Source organism: Rhinolophus hipposideros (genome assembly GCF_964194185.1).
Source record: "Rhinolophus hipposideros genome assembly, chromosome: 25".
Taxonomy (NCBI): Eukaryota; Metazoa; Chordata; class Mammalia; order Chiroptera; family Rhinolophidae; genus Rhinolophus; species Rhinolophus hipposideros.
In genome coordinates, this window is record NC_138071.1 from 19,904,147 (window position 1) to 19,924,379 (window position 20,233).

The 20,233-nt window shown below is 45.4% G+C and overlaps 1 protein-coding gene across 5 annotated transcripts in view; it reads right to left on the reverse strand.

Annotated features, from left to right (window-relative positions):
• Positions 1-231: 231 nt before the first annotated feature.
• The window catches only part of CREB3L2 (cAMP responsive element binding protein 3 like 2), a 156,248-nt gene continuing 136,246 nt past the window's right edge, over positions 232-20,233 (reverse strand). For 3 of the 5 annotated variants that reach the window (XM_081038763.1, XM_081038762.1, XM_081038765.1), the window contains exons 8-12: positions 20,071-20,139; positions 9,311-9,410; positions 8,907-9,033; positions 7,398-7,614; positions 232-5,827 (exon numbers count right to left, since the gene is read on the reverse strand). In XM_081038763.1, coding sequence (XP_080894889.1) covers positions 5,752-5,827; positions 7,398-7,614; positions 8,907-9,033; positions 9,311-9,410; positions 20,071-20,139 — 589 coding nt within the window. In that variant the 3' untranslated portion in view covers positions 232-5,751. The remainder of the gene's footprint in view (positions 5,828-7,397; positions 7,615-8,906; positions 9,034-9,310; positions 9,411-20,070; positions 20,140-20,233) is intronic. The other 2 variants (XR_013992611.1, XM_081038764.1) reach the window with 2 other exon arrangements.

The following is a 20,233-nucleotide window of genomic DNA, read 5'->3' on the forward strand; positions in this document are numbered from 1 at the left end:
CTGTTTTTCTTCTTGTGACTGACTGAAAAAACAATTATGTTTCTCAGTATTCTTCCAACTGAGACTTGGACTCAGCACTAGATAACATTCAACTTGCTGGTCTGAGGCTCCTTGTCATTCAACTAATCAGAAAAGAATGTTTAGGCATACACCTACAAATCCATGCTCATGAGAAAAGCAAAATGCTTTTAAAACCAGCTTACCAGGGTTTTAAAGACTGGACAACATGTTACTATTTAAGAAAACAATATTTTTATTTGCAAGAAATAGAAATACAAAAGCATAACAATTTCAATTCATTTTTCCCCCAAACTAAGTACAGTTACAAAGCATTTATTTACTTATTTATTTTTGGTATTTACTCAGCAATAATAAAGAATAAAAAGCCATAAAAAAAAACCCAGCACAACACAATAGATAATAGACTCGCAATATATTTAGACTTAAACGTTACTGGTCTATACAACCTGTTACAAAAGAAAGGAAAGCCCAGCTGTCAGCAGAGACATTGACGTTCATGCTGATTAGGTAGTCCAGGGTCTGCTCAGCATTGTTTAAAAAGGGTCACTCACAATTTGTCAACGAGTGCTGGTGTTTTCCATAGAATCATAAAGCGTTTTATCTGAAAGAGAGATTTTCTAAGCAGTGTAGGCCTTGGGTCCATGGTGCCAAAAGTTCATGTTCTCCCCCAGCTGGTGAGCAAAGGATGAGAGCAAAGAAATGGAGCTAAAACCCCTGACTTTTCTTTTCCGGGAGGTACAGCATGCTCGCTGGAACTCACAGAAGACTGGGTGAAAATGACAAGAGATGAACATCTGGAGGTCATTTCCAGCACGAGGCAAAGAGCTGAGCATCGCACGGCTGGGCCAGCAGGGGAGCAGGCACTGTGTTTCCTGTCCAGAGAGCTTACGAGTTTACGGTGTTCTCAGAGAGGCATTAGCTCCACCTAATCCACAAATTGTTGCATTTCCCATATCACTTAGCTGTTTACCCCTCTCAGAGTGACGAGTTGTCCTTGTTTTCTCTATCTATAAAATTAAAAGACTTAACACGTACTTGGCACAGCACCCAGGATTTAGTAAATGCTCAAAACAATTTTTTTCCCCTTCTTTCTCGAAACCAAGACAAAATAAAGCATTCCTGAATTTTATGTCACCCTAAATGGCAAAAGGAAACAACACCTGGATTTTCTCCTGTAGTAAGTGTTGACCCTTTGGCCATGTGGGCATTTAGCATTCATCCCCAAATGGGCCAGTTTCCTTTGCACAGAGAGAATGTTCTGCTCTGAGGATTTATATCTTTAATCCTGGCTGGCCATTTTTTGATGTGCTTACACCTCTACAAAATAGGATCTTCCTAATGGACGTAACTCTGTCTGTTTTTCTCCTGACGTACAAATGTGATCCTTGCTCACTTTTAGGAAACCATTTTTGAGCCATTAGAAAAAGTTATTTCTCTCACACCCACTTCACTCTAATACTACAAAGCTACGCATAAAATATCCCAGGGACAAAGGGTCCTCAGGCATCCTGGATTCATATAAAAGGCACATGTAAGGCACAAACGGGTGTCTAAGACAAGGGAGAAGTGAGTGTGTACGTGTGTGAGTGTGTGTGTGTGTGTGTGTGCGTGTGTGCGAAAGAGAGAGGGAGAGAGACCCAGCACTTATGTCTTTTGCAGACCTATTGCTTAATATTTCCTTAGTCCCCTTATCCCCCAGAGCCTCATGTATCACTCTTCCTCAGGAATGAATGAATGAATGAATGAATGAATGAACGAACGAACGAACGAACAAACGAACAGAGAAGCTGAAATCTGTCTCTGGCTCCATCCCAGGCCTCATTTCACAGCCCCCTGCTCTCGCTTCTAACTGCCCTCCCAGAGGGGCTTATCCTATCACATGTCTCCTAATTGTCTCAGCTAAAAAGGATTCAAATAAAATGACTCTCTCTGGGCCGCTGCCTGCTAATGGTTCCACGGGTCCTGCCTGCACTGCCAACAGGCAGGCTGGTGTCTTTAGTAAGGGTTTCTCAAAGACTGGACTCCACAGAACAAAATGAGTGCCTCAGGGAAGATGAGAGGGAGGCTGAAAGCCTTTTCCTCCATCTGCGGTGTCCGTGTTAGCAAGGGCAGCACAAATGGTCCATCTCCTCAGCGGGATGTCCTCCTGTGTGCACTATGCCCTAATACTCATCTCACGGGACCGGTGTGTGCAGAGGAGTTACCCTGGAGAGGCCTCGGACTCGGTTATCATGGTTTTGCTTGGTCTGAGGACATGGGAGGAAGGAGCCATGACATGCTGAAATTTTTAATAGAATACTCATGACAAAAATCCTGGACACTGACTCAGTGCCAGAATAAAGACAAATCATGTCCAGCCCATGGGCACATGAGAGTCCCTGCCCTCTCTGTTGGTGGTCAGCCTAAACCAAGGGATTTAGGAATTAAAAAGGCAGGGTATTTATAGTTGGTTTCTAAATAAGTTGAGCTAAAAGCTGCTTTCGCAATCCTCAAATTAGGTCTCCAAATCAAAATCATTTATATATAAAAAGAAAAAGGTCATCTTGTTTTGCCCATTCTGGTGTCAAACTTCATCCCTGCCCCCTTTGCCCTAAAGGAGCAACCTAGTTCATCTGTCAGATTTTTATATAACATTCTCTTTATGTGAGCAACGCTCCAGAGTCCTAACACTTCACAGGAACTCTCTCCTAAAACTGGCACTGAGGACTTTCATTTTCAGTATCCATTTCTAAGTGCAAAGTCGAGAGCTGTGAAAAGAACCACGCTGGGGGCTCTGGGGTTACTCAGATCTCATCCAGTAAAAAAAGTACTTGTTCTCTGAATTTTTACAAGATGGCTCCCTCACTTGGGTAATCAAAGAAAGGGAAGAGGGAAACTTGTTTGCATGATGAAAAATATAATTAATATCTTTACAGTTCACATAGTTATTCTCTTGGTTGCACTAACAGTCTCGTATTTTTCAAAACTAAAATTCGGAAGCCAACGCCTACCAGTATTTGAAATCTTCAGGTCCAACCAAGTATCACTGACTAGTCGGTGGGACAGCACTACGGGGGAAACAGAACCACTGATATTCTGGGCTTATCCCTGGGACAGAAAACGTGCACGCATCCACTATTTGGAACCCATCCGCCATTACCCAACCCTTTGGAGTCCTCTTGACCCCATTACATCTTCCTAAAGGGATAACTTTAGCTTCCTCTCCTTGCCCAGAGAGGGTGTGGAAGGGAGAGGGTTTTCTCAACACAGCAACAATATTGGTTCTTGGAACCCCTTTACAATGGCCATGTAGGCTCTCAGTCTGATGTCTCATGTTTCTAAATACAGACTCAGTTCTGGCAGAGCGGTTTCCCAAAGAAGAGGAAACCCTGCTGTTTGGAGGTCTAGAGAGAGTGACATTAAGCAAGGATCATCGGTGGGGGAGAAAAAATCCTCAAGGCACAGATGATGGGGGCCATTAGTTTGCTGCCCTTTCCCTTCTCCCTCCTCATTCAGAAGAGCAGGTTATCCACTCTGGCTAATGCAGGAGCCTTAAACACTAGTTCCGGTGTGGCTAGTGGCCAGGCTGACCCATTCTCCACTTCTACCCTTAAATCCAAAAACTTTCTTTTCACATTGTCCAAATACTACTTGAGTGAACTCTATCGCTTTGCCCTCTTAGGCCCTCACAGTCTGCCTGTGCCTGATAATTACACGACATTTTAAACAGAGGGATGGGCCAGCAGTGGCCCACGGTTACTAGACACCAGCCGGGGCCAGGAGGATGTAGAGCAGAAGAGAAGGCGAGAAGGGAGCAGAGAGAAGCAGGAGGGGGGCACAAGCCAGCAACTCCTGTTCCCGCACAGCCCAGATGGTCTCAGTGCTCCCTGGCCAACGTGAGGGGCAGTGACGATGGTCAGGGCTACCAGGACCACTGTGCTCCCCATCCAGCCTTCACACACTGCTGAGAAAATGAACTTGGCCTTCTCCCAGTCTGGAAGTCTCTCCATCACAGTGGGGAGAGGAAAGAATCCCTAACAGTGAGCCCCCAAGTTACCGGGGCACACAAAACACAAATCTGACTATAACGTATGACAGCAAATATTGATGACACCAAACCCTGTTTCTGATATGGAATGGAAGGGCCAGGTGTGGGCTTAATCCCTCTTAAGTACAGGTCCCAATGACAATGTACAGGAGAGAGAGAGAGAGAGAGAGAGAGAGAGAGAGAGGAGTTAAAGCTAAAGGCCTTTTAGCTAGTACTAAAAATAAAATACAAAATGTGAGCAAATTTCCTATACAAAAATCTTTTACAAGCTAGGGAAAATCCTTAAGCGGGATCTTCTACATTATACAATAAAAAGGCAATTTCCATTTCCTACCTGTATGAAAAAGGAAAGAATTTTTTTTAAACCTACAAAAGTTACTTTAATCATTAACAAAAAAAAATAAAGTAGGTTGGGGGTTAGGTTATGTCTCTTTGGGTGAGCTGCAAAGTAACCAAACCTGACTATAAAAGGTAATGGATACACAAATGTCACCTACTCCAACCCCAGGAACAGACCTCAGGCCCACCCCCTGTGCTGAGGCAGGAGAGGAGGGTAAAGCGAGGTGGGGGGGAGGGGAGGGAGGGGTCGGGCGCAGGTGTGGGGAGACAAGCCAGCAAGGCCATCCAAAACGTCTGTCATCAGGGACAGAGCTACCTTCTCTGTTATGACAGTACAGAAAAAGCCACCGGCCTGAGCAAGGCATCGCTCCATCTTCCCCTCTGAGTTCATTCTATAGAATAACACATGCTTATGGGGATTTCCCAACTATAATGATAGGCTTCCAGGAAGAAAGAAGAAGCAGCAAAGGAAATGAAACAGGTCGGGAGGATTGGGGATCCCAGAGCCTAGGCTGTCCTCCCAGCGCCGAAGGCCAGCAGGAGACTTTGGTGTCTTGGAGGGAGGCGTCGGACGTCTTCAGTGTGGTTGCGAGTGGGAAGCCTCAGCAAGCTAATAAATACTATTTACAAATGGGGAGGAGAAGCCGGGGAGGCGGAACTATGGGCATGTGGGGACACTGGTTATGGAGAAGTCCTACAAGCAATGAGACGGGACAGGTTTGCCTGGAGTAGAGAAGCCTGATTCCTTCAGGCATTGCACTTGCGGCCTGAGAATATGAAGGGGGTGCCCTCACTCCAGTGCCGGAGGACAATCAGCGAGGGCTTGAGGACTTGGACAGAGCAGAGTGGCAGGGGGGCTCACTGGACACCCCGGCACTTCCGGGGCTGACGTCGCAGGATACACTGGACACCCAGGCTAAGGAAGGCAGAACACCAGTCAGTGCTTTGCCAGATCCCAACGGGCATGCTGGTATTTCTGTAGTTAGAGTCTGGGGTCTCAAATAAACACGAGTCATCACTTTTTCAAAGAGGTGGTGACACTCCCCAGGTGAGAATCAGGCAGTATCTTTTTGGCACTATCTGTAGGAACAAGCCTGCTTGTCCCACCTGACCCTAAAATAATTTCCTATGGCAGTAAGCGAAAGGGAGGGGATCCCTTCTGCAGGGAAGGACATGGGACTGGAGGGAAAGGTGCTCTCTCACCACAGGTGGAAATCCCAGGCTGTCCTCCCATCCAAAGCCACCACTGTTCCTCCAACTCTTCATCCAGATGGAACAGGGAAAAGGAAAAGCTTATGGCAAAGGTGGTTTGGGGATGTACAAGTTGAGTGAAGAGAAAAGAGCAGAGTGAAGGGAGCGCCTCTTTAGAAGGTGGCGTTCACTCTTCTGTCGAGTTCTACAACTTTTAGTGTTTCATTCCCCTCCAGTTTGGCGCTGACCCTGTGAAGGCATTGAAAGGAAAAAGAAGTCTTAATCACCAACTGTCACCTCCAATTCTCACACTTGGCAGTACGACACGATCATTCCTTGATTGCAACCTTGCGGGCTGGCCCACGAATGGTTCTCGTCCCTTCCCACTGAGTAACAATTCTGTTGCCTAAGTACCTCACAACTAACCTATCCATATATCCACTTTCCTACTTTAACCCCACCCAAGAAGAGACATCTCAACCCAGACGACAGACATGGCAGTTTGATACCTATTTGTCATACATTGCTTTAAATTACTGTATTTATTCAGAATGCACTCTGTTGGACTCTGGGAAGAAGAAAATAAAACAACAAAGCATAATCCCTCGTCTAGAATAGCTAATAATCCAAAAAAAAAAAAAAGAAAAAAGAACAGCCCCCTCCCACCACCAAAAATAAACCCAAAATAACTTGAAATAACAATAGATATATAACAGAAAATAAATACGTTATTACATTGTGTAAAGCCTAGAGAGTCTCCAGGCATTTGAAGCAGGAATATACGGGCTTTGGTATCCAGGAGACATCCCAGAATAAGTGAGGTTTCAACAGGGCCGTGAATAGCTGAGCTTAGAAGGGAGACGACTCGTGTCATGAGCCAAGGAATCAAGCAGTGGCAGCCCTACAATTTCTCTATAATGGGAATAATAATAATGTCTAACTTCTTAAAGTTTTTAAAGGGATTTGCATATCATATTTGCATAGTACTTAAAATAGTACATGTTAGTGCATGTTAAATATGCACGTATAATGTAGACATGTAGAAGTATATGCAATTACAAACCTTCCCCGCTGCATGAGAGGAAGAAAGCTGAAGAAGTGGAGACAGAATCTCTCCCATTTGCACTGGAATAGCATTATTTCTGGGAGGCCCAGCGGCAGAGTTCAGCCACATCAGCAGCCACTCCATACGACACAGAAGCAGGAGTGTGAATGTAGAGAGGGCCTCCTTCGCCTGCTGTCTGGCATTCCCAGGTACCTCTCCAAGCATAATAACAATACCTGGCAGCCATGTTATTTTCAATATGGAAACACGCATAGGGCCACTCAAACGATGTCCCTTAATATAAATACATAATTATATAATGATATTAATGCACGTTTGTTACATAGAAATCATAAATCTACAAATCAACATGAGGCATAACATACATGTATCTGTAGCTGGGAGGAAGCTGGAGAAGGTGTCTGGAGGCCGCCTGTGCACAGCACTCATACTGCTGTGACTGGGCTGCGTGTTTACTGACGTGGCTTTGAGGGGAAGTTGAAGAGTGTGAAGTAGGGATTCCAGCCCTTCCCCTCCTTCCTGGAGCCACCACTGCCAGCTCCCCAGTGACACATACATGGAAGGGTCTTTTCCCCATCTCTGCTAAGGGCAGCTGCTGGGTAAGAATAGACTCTCCGGAGTCCCGGGTCCTGAAAGAGCTGAGGGCCTGGACTAGACCTATGCAGGAATCTACGCCTGGTAGCCAGGTTGCTTTTGCTGACTCACTACCCATCATCAGTGCATTAGAGTGGAATCTGTGCCCATTTCACTCACAAGTGCTGCTGCAGCTCCAACAGCACTGACTTCTCCAGGCTGGTCTCATTCGAGAGAATGAAATGGGGAAGCTCCACGTCCGGCCTGGACTCCAGCCCCGACGCCCTGAGCAGCGAGGAGCCTCGGTCCCAGCGCCCAAGTTCCCCGGCCGGGGTGGGGCTGGATGGCTCCTCCAGTGGAGACTGTTCCTCATAGATCAGCAGGTTCCTGGATCTCACTGAAGACAGAGCAAAGGAGCACGCATTAGGGTGAGAGCACAGGGACACGCCATGTCCCCTCACTCGATGCCCAGGGATGCCCAGGGGGGACAACTCGTGGGTTCTTGTTGCCTGGGACTAAGAGAACCGACTGGAGTTGGCTTTCTATAAAGGCTTCAGGATTTCAGACTTTGTGCATTGAAAAGATTATACCAACTATTCAGTGTTGGAAGAACAACAGAAAAGCAAATAAACACGAAACAAACTGCCACCCCCGCTGCTCAGAGAATAAAACTCCCCTCCTTGCCCACCCCAGACCATCTGGGGGAAGCACTGCATGGAGAATGAGAGTCAAACACTCAGAGATGTCCAGGCCCAGCTAAAATAAGCTTTCCCACGGAGTAGGTCTTGCGTGGAGAGAAGGTGCAAGGGCAGGAAACTGCATTTTCATATAGAGACTGGAGTGAAGACACAAAGCCAAAGCCATAAATGAAATGACAGCAGGGACAATCTCTTTTGTTTTATAGGATATTACATCACTGGATGGCTCTGGAGCAATTTTCCACAACATAGAAACTATGCTCTCATTGGCTTCCATGTAAATTTAGAGACATAGTCCTTTAGGGAAAAAAGAATTTCCCAAGAAACCACTGAAATTATTTGGTTGCAATACTTGCATTTCTGTCATACACCTGGCAGGGCTACACCTGTCTGACAAAGACCACAGACCTTTCCGAACGGCAAAAGTGTGCCTCGTCCAAATCCAATACCCCCAATCCTACACTTGGTGTTTTAGGGGATATATACATATATATATTAGTGCATGGATTATGATCTCTGCATGCCACCTCTTTATTTCCTACATACTTAAAAGAGATCAATGACCTAAGTGAGATTATCACATACTTCTCATCTAACACCTGAGTTTCCAAATTCTCTAAATCTTGGGCATGTTTTGTAAAACAGACTGATTCTTTAACTTCATTTTATAAACTCTTACTACGGTACACTTGAGTCTACCGCATGGAGACAGAAACACAGGAACTCCCTTAAAATGTGACGAAAGTTTGCAAACTGTGACCTGTCGAGCTCTAGAGAATTCCCAGTGGGTGAGGGGCACAAGGGGACACCCAGCAGCCTGCACACCAGATCCCCCACGTCTCCCTTCCCTCCCTTCAATGGAGAAGCTATACTTTTACCACTTTTTAAAAAATTAGACTTTCACATAAGACCCCCTTCAGAAAGCTGAGCTTTCAGAAAGCTCCAGAGAAATGAAACAAGACACTTCCCCAGTTGCTGATTGCGGTCTTACCAACGGAGGCGGTGTACGGCTCTGGCATGGAAGGCTGGCTGGGCAGAGCCATCTTGGTGGCAGAAGGATAGGGCCCATAGCCCTGAAAGAAGCTTCCAAATGCCACAGCAAAGCATAACACAACGACCTATAGGGGGAGGGGAAAACATGGGGAGCTGTCAATTCCAAGATCCACAGAGCAAACCTTTAGACCTGCAGCACCCGAGAGACCCAGGGAGACAGACTCCCCTCCATCAGGCCAGCAGGCTGCACCCACAGGTCAATCACGGTAACATCCAAGCCGAGAGATAGCCTCGGGTGTGGTTCCTCTAACCTCACAGCACTTGGACTTGGCAAGCTGGGGGAGACCGGAGATTGGGGAATTGGTGGGGGCAGTTCTGGAGCTGTCCCTTCAGGAAACTCACCATGAGGCAGGTGCCAGTCTGTGTGCCAGCCAACTTGCAGGTGCGAGAAACCTTGCCCATCACCAAAGTCTGAAGCTTCTGCAGTTGCTGGAGGAGAGTTCTGCAAATGTAATGAATAGAAACATGAAGGGCATCTGAGAGATGAGACAATGCTTTTGGGTGATGTCTGGTCCTGAGCTTCAGGACGTGTGCCTGAATTTGAACAGAGAGCCGAGAGAAAGTTCCCTTAGGAAGAAGATGGGGACACTCGTGCCTTGCAGCACCCATGCTGCAGAGCTTTCGGGGGCTCAGAAACGGCCAGCTTCACAGCTTGTCCAGTTCTTGTGCTGTTCTGAGTAATGAATGCCCCCAAATTATCCCTGACTTGAGACTCACCTCTCAGCCATTGGCAAAAAAAAAAAAAAAAGCAAAAGGACCATTCTGACTGCTAGTGATGGTGACACAAGGAGAAATCATTTACCCAACAGAAGAAAAACATTGATGAAGACACAAGAAAGAAGGAAAGCAAAGAGAAGAGGAAACTGCCCTGCAGAGAACAGTAAAGGAGTGGCCAGAGATGCTGGCAGTGATTGGAAATGACAACGCTATCGCTGAGCTGCAGTCTCTCAGACAACAGGCTTGAAGACAGAGAGAGAAAGAGGAACAAGAAAGGTAGGGAAGCAAACAGCTGTGGGCACCTCAAGCCCATGGTCCCTGAAGGCTCACAGCACCTTCACCTCCAGAAACGAAGCCAAAACATAAACGAGCAGAGAAGGCTGATCAGCTGGACACAGGCTCAGAGCCAGGATCTCGGAAACCATCCTCCGGTACAGACTCTGGTCTTCCTCCAGGAAGAGACAGAGAGCAAGAGTCAAAAAGAGCTGTTCTAGCCCTGAATCCAGACAACTGTGCACACCCTTAAAAGGGAAGGGTTTGGGATGACAACAGGATATTCTGCTCCGTGTGACATCAGGTCACAGAAAGAACAGATGGTGAAACTCTTTGCAAATCCTGCAAGCCATAGAAAAGGATCTCACAACACCTGAATTAGCACCCCGGGATGTATTCTGAGAGAGCAGAGTAGAGCTGAAATTCTCCCTCCCCTCGTCTCTCCTCTCCAAGCTCAATGCATGAGGCAGAGTGGACTTCCCGTGCACATGCTTCTCCTTGAGTCTTTCAGAAAAATTTCTTTCCTTGAGTCTTTCAGAAAAAAGACTCCTTGAGTCTTTCCGGAAAAAAACTTTCAGAAAAATTCATGCTGTGGTATACCATCAGAAAGCCAGTCAAGCCCCTTGGAAAACAACAGCCAATCACTCGTGTGCAGAATTCTGGATTCTCCTAGGTAACTTGCCTCTCAACACCATCTATTGCCTGAATAGACTTTCTCAAGTGTCACAAGGAAAAGCAGGTTGTCCCCGGGGTTGCAGTATCTCCCAGGCAAGTGCCAATGAAGAGTTCTCCTGGGATTAAGCCAATTAAGGACAGGTCAGCCCATAGAACGACATCGCTTTGAGCAGTTGAATGGATAAGAGTGGGGGCAGAATGGAAGCCGCCCCCAGCACATACCATGGAGGCTTTCTGAACCCCAAATCCCTGTGTGGTCCCATCTACACCTCATTTTTACCGTGGGTGGTGATTTTAGCTTAAGCAAAACAAAATCATTCATCCCATTAACTAACATCGTTAATTTAAATCCTATTAACATGGAGGTCTTTTTATAATAGTACTTAGTTGTACAATTTTTGTTTTATATGGTTATCTAGAAGTATGATCACATGTAGTTTAGACCTAGTTCATGTGCCTGTATATTCAAGCAACACAGTCTTTAAAAGAGTTCTGTACATTCCTCAAGGCTTAGAAATACTGATTGCATGATGACTTTAAATTCTACTTGAAGAAATCCTACCATTTGCAACAACATGGATGGACCTTGAAGACGTTATGCTAAGTGAAGTAAGTCACAGAGAAAGATTACCATATGGTGTCACTTATATGTGGAATCTAAAAACAAAAAAATTAAACTCATAGAAAGTTGAACAGTGAAAAGTGGTTGTCAGGGGTAGGGGGTTGGAGGAATAGGGAGAGGTTGGTAAAATGGTACAAGCTTTCAGTTACAACATGAATAAGTACGGAGGATCTGATGTAAAACATGGTGACTCTATCTGTTAACACTGTATTGTATAACTGACATTTCCTAAGAGAGTAAAGCTTAAATGTTCTCACCAAAATATTAGAAATAAAAATGGTAAGTACGTGAGAAGTCGGATGCATTAAAGAACTCAATGTGGGAATTACATTCACAATGTATATCGAATCACCACATGGTACACTTTAAATATCTTATAATTTTATTTGTCAACTATACCTCAATAAGGCTGGGAAAAAAGAAAAACATTGCAACTAAATGATCATATGATGCAGCAAGGTTTTTTTTTCTCCTCATCACACTTTTTCTCTCTTCTCCCAGCACCTCCCAAAGGCACACCATTCTTACTAACAGCTGCCGTTTCAAAACTGAGAGCTAAGTGACCCACCGTACCGCCACTTCCCGGGTGAGCACTCAAGCCCACAGAGCTGAGATGGGGCTGCCAAGAGCACACATTTTACTGACCACCATCTGTAATGCCAGCCCCAAAGCCCCCACTCCGTTCTCCCTGCTGTTTTCTGGACGTCCTGGGGCAGACACACAGGTGAGCCCACAGGTAAGACCTGTGTTTTGACTCTGTGGCACAAACTCTTTTGTCCTATATTCTGGCTACTTCCTGTGGCACCAGGTAATAAGGCCTTTGTTGCCAGCTAAACGATGGAAAGGGGCCTCCCTGCGTGTTTCCTGGGTTGCCTGCTGAAAAGCCACATAGGTGAGTGATGGCTGCCACTTTTACTGAGGACCTCAGCTCCCCCTGGGCATTCCTGCTGCCTCTCCTGGCAGCTGAGGTGCTGAAGGTCAGCTGTGCTCTGGCAGAGCCTGTTCCCCATCCACGCTTCCCTTAGACAGCGGCTGCCCAGATGTTACCAAGGCCATTTACTTTTGCTCCAAAGTCTTCAGGTGTTTTTAAAGTGAAATTGCCATTTCCATTTTTACCAACAGTCCCTCTTTACCCACAACCTTCCCACACATTCTCCCTCTGTCCATTCCCTGTTCTTGCCCTGTCTTTATAGCATGAACCACCGAGAAAACCAAGTTTATACAATGCTCGGACTCACACCTCCCTTCTAATTTCTGGTGAAGAATGGTAGGCCTGGAGGGCCCTCCCCTGGAATGAAGAGCCTCCCAGGAGGCCCCCCGGTGCCTCCTAAAAGCAGACCCCCAACAAGCCAGGTAAACCCAAACCCCAATGGTAGGATGCCTTAGGCTCAAGTGGGCACCCCCAGCTGCAGGTGCCAAGTGCTATAAGTGTGGAAGAAGGACCGTTTCCGTCTGGCTTGGCACACGGAGAAGGCTCGTGTTCACGGGTTGCGTGGCACTTTACTTGGCATTCATCAGCACATCCTCTCCCAACTCAAAGATAATTATATCCTGAATCCACTGCAAATGAAAATGGTTGTTTAGTGGTCCCTGATTTCTCACAGTTTATAATCCAACTCTTTAAGATGAGCAAACATATAGTTTAAAATAGATTTCTGAGTTTGAAATGTTGGTGGAAAGCAACAATGATGGGTCACATGCTGTTCGCTGCGGCTTCTCTTACTCTGATTAGTGAAGGCGGACAGAACTGACGGTGGAAATGATGATACTGAAGGCTTTCGTCAGTTAGCAATGGTGAGTGACCTCACGTGAAGAAAGCGGGTTGGCTCACCCATCCCAAAATTCTAGATAATATTTCTATGGTCCAATAAAGTTTAGGAAATTCATATACATTCATTCAACAGAAACACTCATTTTCATCATAAAGGAAAAACAATGACAGTGATTGAGTGCCCACTGATTGAGTTCTAGGAACTTCGTACCCTGAGATACTAATTGCCTCAAAGATGTATAACTAGGAAATTGAAGACCTAAGATGCAGACCGAAGCCTGATTCCATAGCTTGTGAGCCTTCCAACACAATACAACATGGTGCCCTAATTGATAACCTAATAGAATTACTATCCAAAATACTTATTAGTTAAGTAGATATTTCTTAAATCCAGTGACATTATTATATCAACAATAGCCCAACAAAGCAATATGCCCATCATTAGGTATGAAAAGGTTACCATCAACAAGGATCAAGCCAGAGATGGAAGCGCCATAATAAAACCCAGTCCGATGGCAGTCAGACACATACTAACAAAGTTTCAGTGATGACGATGCAAAAAAAACCAACCAAGGCACAGGAATCTTTTGTGGCACATCTCCAGATACACCAAGATAAAAGCAAGTGACAGATAAAAGAATCAGGGGTGCTCCTTGCCCTACTTCTGGTGTCAGGAAGTCACGTCTGGACTTTGTTTAGGGAGATGTGAACTAGAAGGCCTATCCCCTATCAGACACGAAAGAGCTGATGGGATGGCTTTCGCATTGCTTAGCAGGTACACGGTCACCGGAACAGTGAGAGATAGTCTCCCAGGGCAGAGAAACCTGAGTTTGAATCTTGGAGCTAAGGCTCTGTGCCTTTTATCAGGTTACTACTACGTCCTCAGTGTAGGCAGCTGATCAAAAGGAATTCCCTTGATCTCATCAGCTAACAGAATAATGAGAGAATCCCCCTCTGTGGTACCCTGGGTGTGCTGAAGCAAATATTCCTTTGAAGAGTGCTTGTTATCTCTTTCCACTGGTGACAGATGAAGCCAGGCCTCTTCATGGGTAAGCCTGGGACCTCATAACTGATATGTTGGTCTCAGATGATGTGGTCCTCTCTCTGATGTCACTGGGACAGACGCCATAGCAGCAATGACAGCATGGATGACAGCTGTTACCCTGCTGGCATAGACGACTGGCTGGAGAAAAGGCAGCCACCCAGATGAAATGAAAAGAACTATTTTAAAACCGAAGCTATAAAAAGTCAACCATAAGACAGACCCAAAAGTGCATTCAAAGCTCCGTGTATCACAGTATTCTACACCATTAGTGATTGTGGCTAATTATGGCTTAATGAATTCTTGGGCTTCCAGGACCAAGGTCTTAATTTAGAGAAAGGAGGACTCTTACAAATGTTTATCTGGGCCAAGAGCTTTTTCACAACTTGTTAAATCGGAGTGTCCAACACTCAACTGAAAATGTGGATTCTGTCCTGTGGTGAGATGTAAAAATAAACTTAGTGGCTGTCCTCATGCAGTTCCTTGCAAAAGAGCAGTCGGAAGAAGCTGCCAGCCTTCAACCAAAATAAAGCATCATCCTGCATCTTGGGAGGCGTATGAAAGGCAATTGGGCAAAACATTCAAAAGTAGCCGAGAGTGTGAGACACAATCTTATAATAACTGGGAAATGCATCAACACACTCATGTTTTGTCTTTGGTTTAATTTTGTCTTCTTCTGTTTCCTTCATTTACGAGACACACACACACACACACACACACACACACACACACACACACACAACAGTCATACTGTTATTACATGTTATACTTTGAAAACGCAAGTACCTAATTTCCCACTGGAGTCAGAAACCAGAACTCAGAAAAAGAAGAAACTGGTGGTTGCCAGTTACTTGCTGTGCTGGGAGCTTCAGACCAAGTCCTCTCTATAGAGACACTTCCTGTTGAATCTTGTAACACATCTTAGAAATAAAACTTGCTAGGCTGTGGTGTGTGTGTGTGCATATATGTGTGTGTATATAAACTAACCTCTGGGTAAGACGAGGAACCTTTTTCCACATCCTTACGAAGTATGCAGAGTACTATTTTCCAAATTCCAAATCATGAACCATTAGAGGGTTGTGACTACTGGGTTGTGACTGGTATACTTTTTAATGAAACAGAATCAAATAGAACATATGCTATCTGAGGGCGTCACACATAGTAAAAACCCATTCATTTGTGAAAGTTCCCTATGAGTTCTGTATATGCTGTATACGTCCATGTGGTATGTCTGGGTCACAACAGAAAATGTAAAATGACTACAATCAAAAAAGTCTAAGTGTCACTTATGTAGTGCAGATATGCAAAAAAAGAAATAAGTAAATAAAAATAAGTGACGATCAGGTTGCTTCATGAGCGAAGAGCTAAGTATCCATGCCTTCTGAAGCAAAATCCCGTCTGAATCCTTTCCCACCCCCACCCCACACCAGTCTTCTAGAATGAGTGTCTAAGAAAACCTGAGGGTTAGGAGGAGGGTGTCCAAAAGCTGAAGTCCTAGGCTGGAGGGTGGGGAGGGGGTGGGATACAAGGTTAATAACTAGGAATTCCATACATGACATGACAATATCTCAGGAGACTCGTGAACTATCTCTTTTAAACACTGAAGTGTGACAGATACAAAAGACAATCATGTCCCACTAAACGCCTTTGACTAAGTATTCCTTTGTTTATGATATTTTATTTATGATTTTATTTATTTTATTTATGATATTTTATTAGGTTATGAGGGTTGTTCATGGACTAATACCCTTTGGGTAGAATTCCAGTGTCTGGGATACAAGGATATGTCTGAAGAGGTCAGGTGAGAGACCATCCCCTTGGTCCTGCTGCCCATCCCATGGAGAGGGGTGTGGCTAGAGGAGAGCCAGAGCAGGGTCCCCTAAAACATGGGGTGGAAAGCAAGGCTGTCTTGTTCAGGTCTAAAGCTGGCTCTGCGCTGGGGGAAGGCAGTGGTCCTCAAAGGGGCAGATGTGAACCCAAGGTAAGGACCGCTTTAAAAAGTAAGCAGCTGAGTGCTAGTCCCCATTTTGCCTCTAAATGTTTGGATGAGCCTTAACCTTACTGGGCCTCAGTTTCCCAGTTATTAGAAGTTAAATAAGATTATCTCTAAATTGCACTTCAAGTCTAGGCTCCTGCAATTCTACAAATCAGGGCTCGAGGGGGCCTCACCGCAAAATAAAAAAATGAATGGAGCACACTGAGTCGCAAATATCTAACACTGCTGGGTGGGGCAGTGAATGCGTGTCACTTACATGTGCAGAAGAAATAGATATAAAGGGGGACAGACAGGGTGTCTCAGGAATGAGAGACCTGCAGGGCCAGAAAGCCTGCAGCTGAAAGGTGCGTGATAAGCAAGGAAGCCACGGGCCCTCGCCTACACTTTGTAAGTGAAAATGTATTTCCTGATTGAGCGCAGGAAGGAGGACCCCCTGGGATACCATCTCTTTCGCATCTCACACATCACGCAATTAGTGGATCACTTTAGCAAAGGAAGTGTGAAGGTGCCATCACACTGCTCTGCTCCAGAGGCTCCCGAAAGGCTGCAGAAGGGTTAAGAGGACGTCTTCCTCTCCTCTCCTGTCTCCACCCTCTTCCAGTTTTCTGAGCTCAGATCAAAGGGTCTTTTCACCTAGAAACTTATACTATGCCAGGTGGCTGCTGCTGAAAACAGTCCAAACCGAAAGAGGCAGGATTGACTCGGATCTGAGTCCTCGTTTTCCTCGGGATGGAAAAGGCCCTTATGGGGTTCAGCACAGAAATAGCACAATGTGAAGAGGGATCATTTCTCTTTAATTTCATCAAGGCTGAAATACCCACTCGCCTTTCCCAACACATCATGCCCGATGAAACAATGGCACCCAAGGTGTCCCACCCACTTCTGGTGACCCAGGATCCTGTTCACTCATAGCAGTCACTTTGACCTCTGTCCAGCTACCTCCAAAGGACAAGTTGTGATATAAAAAGCATGGGCAGCAACACAAACACAGGTGTGTGTTCATGAGGTCCACCCAGCCTTGTACTTAGTTCAAACACTGGGTCCCTTCCACGATGAGACATGAGGAAAGAGTCCAGAAGTCTCTGCTTACCACGCGCCCAAAACACCAACTCATCAAGACTGGTTTAGGGCGGGAGACTACCAAGGTTTACGTCACAGTCACTCTAGCTAGTGGGGGAGCCGAAGGAGAAGGGGAAGAAGGGGGGAGGAGGAATGCAGGCCCACCTTCCCTGAGGCAACAAGTGCAGCTCTGCTTTCATTTCTTGACCTCTTGAGCCAGAACACATTAAGAGCTGCTGACTTAGAAATGATAACCCTAGGAGCTCCATGAAAAGATTATCTGTGGGTAGATCACAGAGGAATCAACTGTCAGCCATTATAACCATAAAAGGTTTGCCTGTGAGGAGAGGTAAGTTTTGAAGAGGGAGAAGAAATGGGAGGAGAACACACACAGGGTCCCTGGGAGGAGTCACAGCAGAGGCTCCTGACGGTGGGGGACACAGCAGAGACCAGTGTCATGAGACACGTTTTTTTTATCAGTGGAGATCGTAGGAGGTGAAATGACTGGGGTAAGTCAATAAAGAAGACATAAGGAACATCACCCCTGACTCTCAGAGAAGAACATGAGATATGCTGACCCCAAACTCAAATACGCCATATGTTCCCCTACCTCACATTGTATAATAATTCATATCATATATCAAAATAACTGTGGGCATTATTTAAAAAGATAAAAACATTTGGAAGAACACGGACTGTTGTCGCATGGTATCAGATGTGCCTTATGTCAATGATACCGTGTTTCCCCGAAAATAAGCCATAACCAGAAGATAAGCCCTAGCATGATTTTTCAGGAGGACATCCCCTGAACATAAGCCCTCATGCGTCTTTTGGAGCAAAACTTAATGTAAGACTCGGTCTTATTTTCGGGGAAACACAGTAGCTCTTTACCAAACTCTGAGAGAAATAAGGATTCTGTAGAAATGTATTTATTGACATGAAAATACGGCCAGTGTATTTTGTTAAATGGAAAATTTTCTTAACAAAAGGGTATGTATAACATACACACATATAAAATATTCCAAAACGTAAACATATCTCTGGGTAAAAACATGGCAACCTTTTAAAAAAACTTAACTGAATTTTCTAATTTTGTCTACAAGGCCATGTGTTGGTTTTTTGTTTTCGTTTTTGTTTTAAGTTTAAAAACTATGATAGTGCGTTGGGCGCGGAGAGGGGAGGAAAGGCCCTTTACTGGGAGCACTCACTCACTGCTCCCCGCACAGCCTGTGCTGAGCCTCTGCTGCCCCTGTGTGGCTACAGGACGACATGGCACCTAAAACCCCAAGACAAGACCCAACCTGGACCAAACTCCACGGTTATCTTAGATAGATTCCTCTTCTCCTTTCACCAAGCCATGGGCTGGACTTGACCCCACTCATGAACACCAGGCTTCCGCAGCAGAAAATGCTAAGATGGGAGTGGGAACTCCTATCTGCTTGGATACAGACTCTGTCACGTGGTCAGGAGCCAGAGAACCACTCTGGCAGGAGTGAAGGTGAAGATAAGAAGGCATGAAGTCTCAGGAGACTAATGACCAAATGCGACCGTGAAACCAGAACCCTAAAGTGGTACTGGAAACGTCTCCTTTGTCTCAGGGGATCAAGGTTATGCCACATGGAGCTGGTGGTGTTTACTTACATCTGCAGTCTGTCTACAGAGCACTTGAGGCGACTCTGCTTGGCCGGCTATCCGAGCACACGTTCCCAGAAATGCAGAGGGAAACTCAGTGGGGTCACAACCTCCAATATCCCCACTGATGGGAGTTTTAACTTACAACTAGATCCGCCTGCTGTTTGAGCTACAAACCATGAAGACTTAGGAAATGGGAGCCAAATTTAACGTTATTATCAAATGACATGCAAATAAGATTGAACCTGATCCTTTAGCATGTGCAGAATTGTTAGTAGGCATTACTGCTAAGCCTTAAAATGATTAATCAACATTTTCCTTGCCTAAAAATCCATTTTCCTTGCCTGGAATCGTCAGATCTATAACAACCAAGGGCAATAGGATCCCCTAACGAATACTTTACTTTCAAAGCATAAGGTATGCACCATGTACACACACAAACACACACATTCTGGTTGAAACTCCCCAACTGCCCGTCTCTTAACCCTAGATCTTAACCTCTTTCTCTGGCCTAGAACGCAGGGGAAAGGCTCGATGTGGTCAGTCCTCCTCTATGCAGGCTCCAGAGCCAGAGTGACTGCATTCAGTGCAGCTCTACTGTGTGACCTTGGGCAAATCACCCAACCTTTCTGAGTCTCAGTTATCTTTTCGATATCGTAGAGATGGTAATAAGGCCACCTCACGCGGCTGTTGGAAGGTGAAGTGAATTAATATCTGTCAAGTGCTAAAAACACTGCCTGGCACATTAAGTACTAGAGGAACACATTAACTCACTCTGTCCTTTAGTTATATTTCAAAATGGGTTTGAAATGTAATTAATTAATCAGTTAATTAATTCATTTTTAAAACCCGTAATTAAAAAAACCCTTGATTTTCTCTCTTTTTTTTTCCTACTAATAAACACCATTTCGTACTAAAATTGGGTGACAACGCAGTGACGTGGCCAGTGCTTCCCTGCCCACCTCTAAAGTTTGATGTCCTTTTCAGGAGAATCAAAATGATTGACTTCATTCTCCTCCAAGCCTCTTCCTGAACCCCCATATCACAGCCCTTGTCCAAATCAGCCTCTTGATCAACCCCACGTATTTCGGAAAAGTAAAGAACATGCATGTGCATGGGTGTGTGCACGTGTGTGTGTGCGCGTGTGGCAGGAGCAGGCGGGTGGAGTACAGCCATCCTGAGCATCCTGGCAGAACTACACTTTCAATGTGATCTCCTCCACTTTCCTTCCAGCTCTGGCCCTGGATCTGCACCCCCTCTTTCCCCACCTTCCATCAAGACGGTTTGGTCAGCTTCTCACTCTGGCAACACCAACCTATTAGTGTTCTCCAGAACCTCGACCTTCTTCCGAAGCTCCAAGTTCTCAGTCGAACAAGACTCCACCCTACAGAGTGGAGAGAAAGAAGACAATTGGTTTTTTTTTCAGTAGAGCCAGGAGCTCAGGGAGACGGAGGTGGGGATCAGAGAAAGAAGACAAG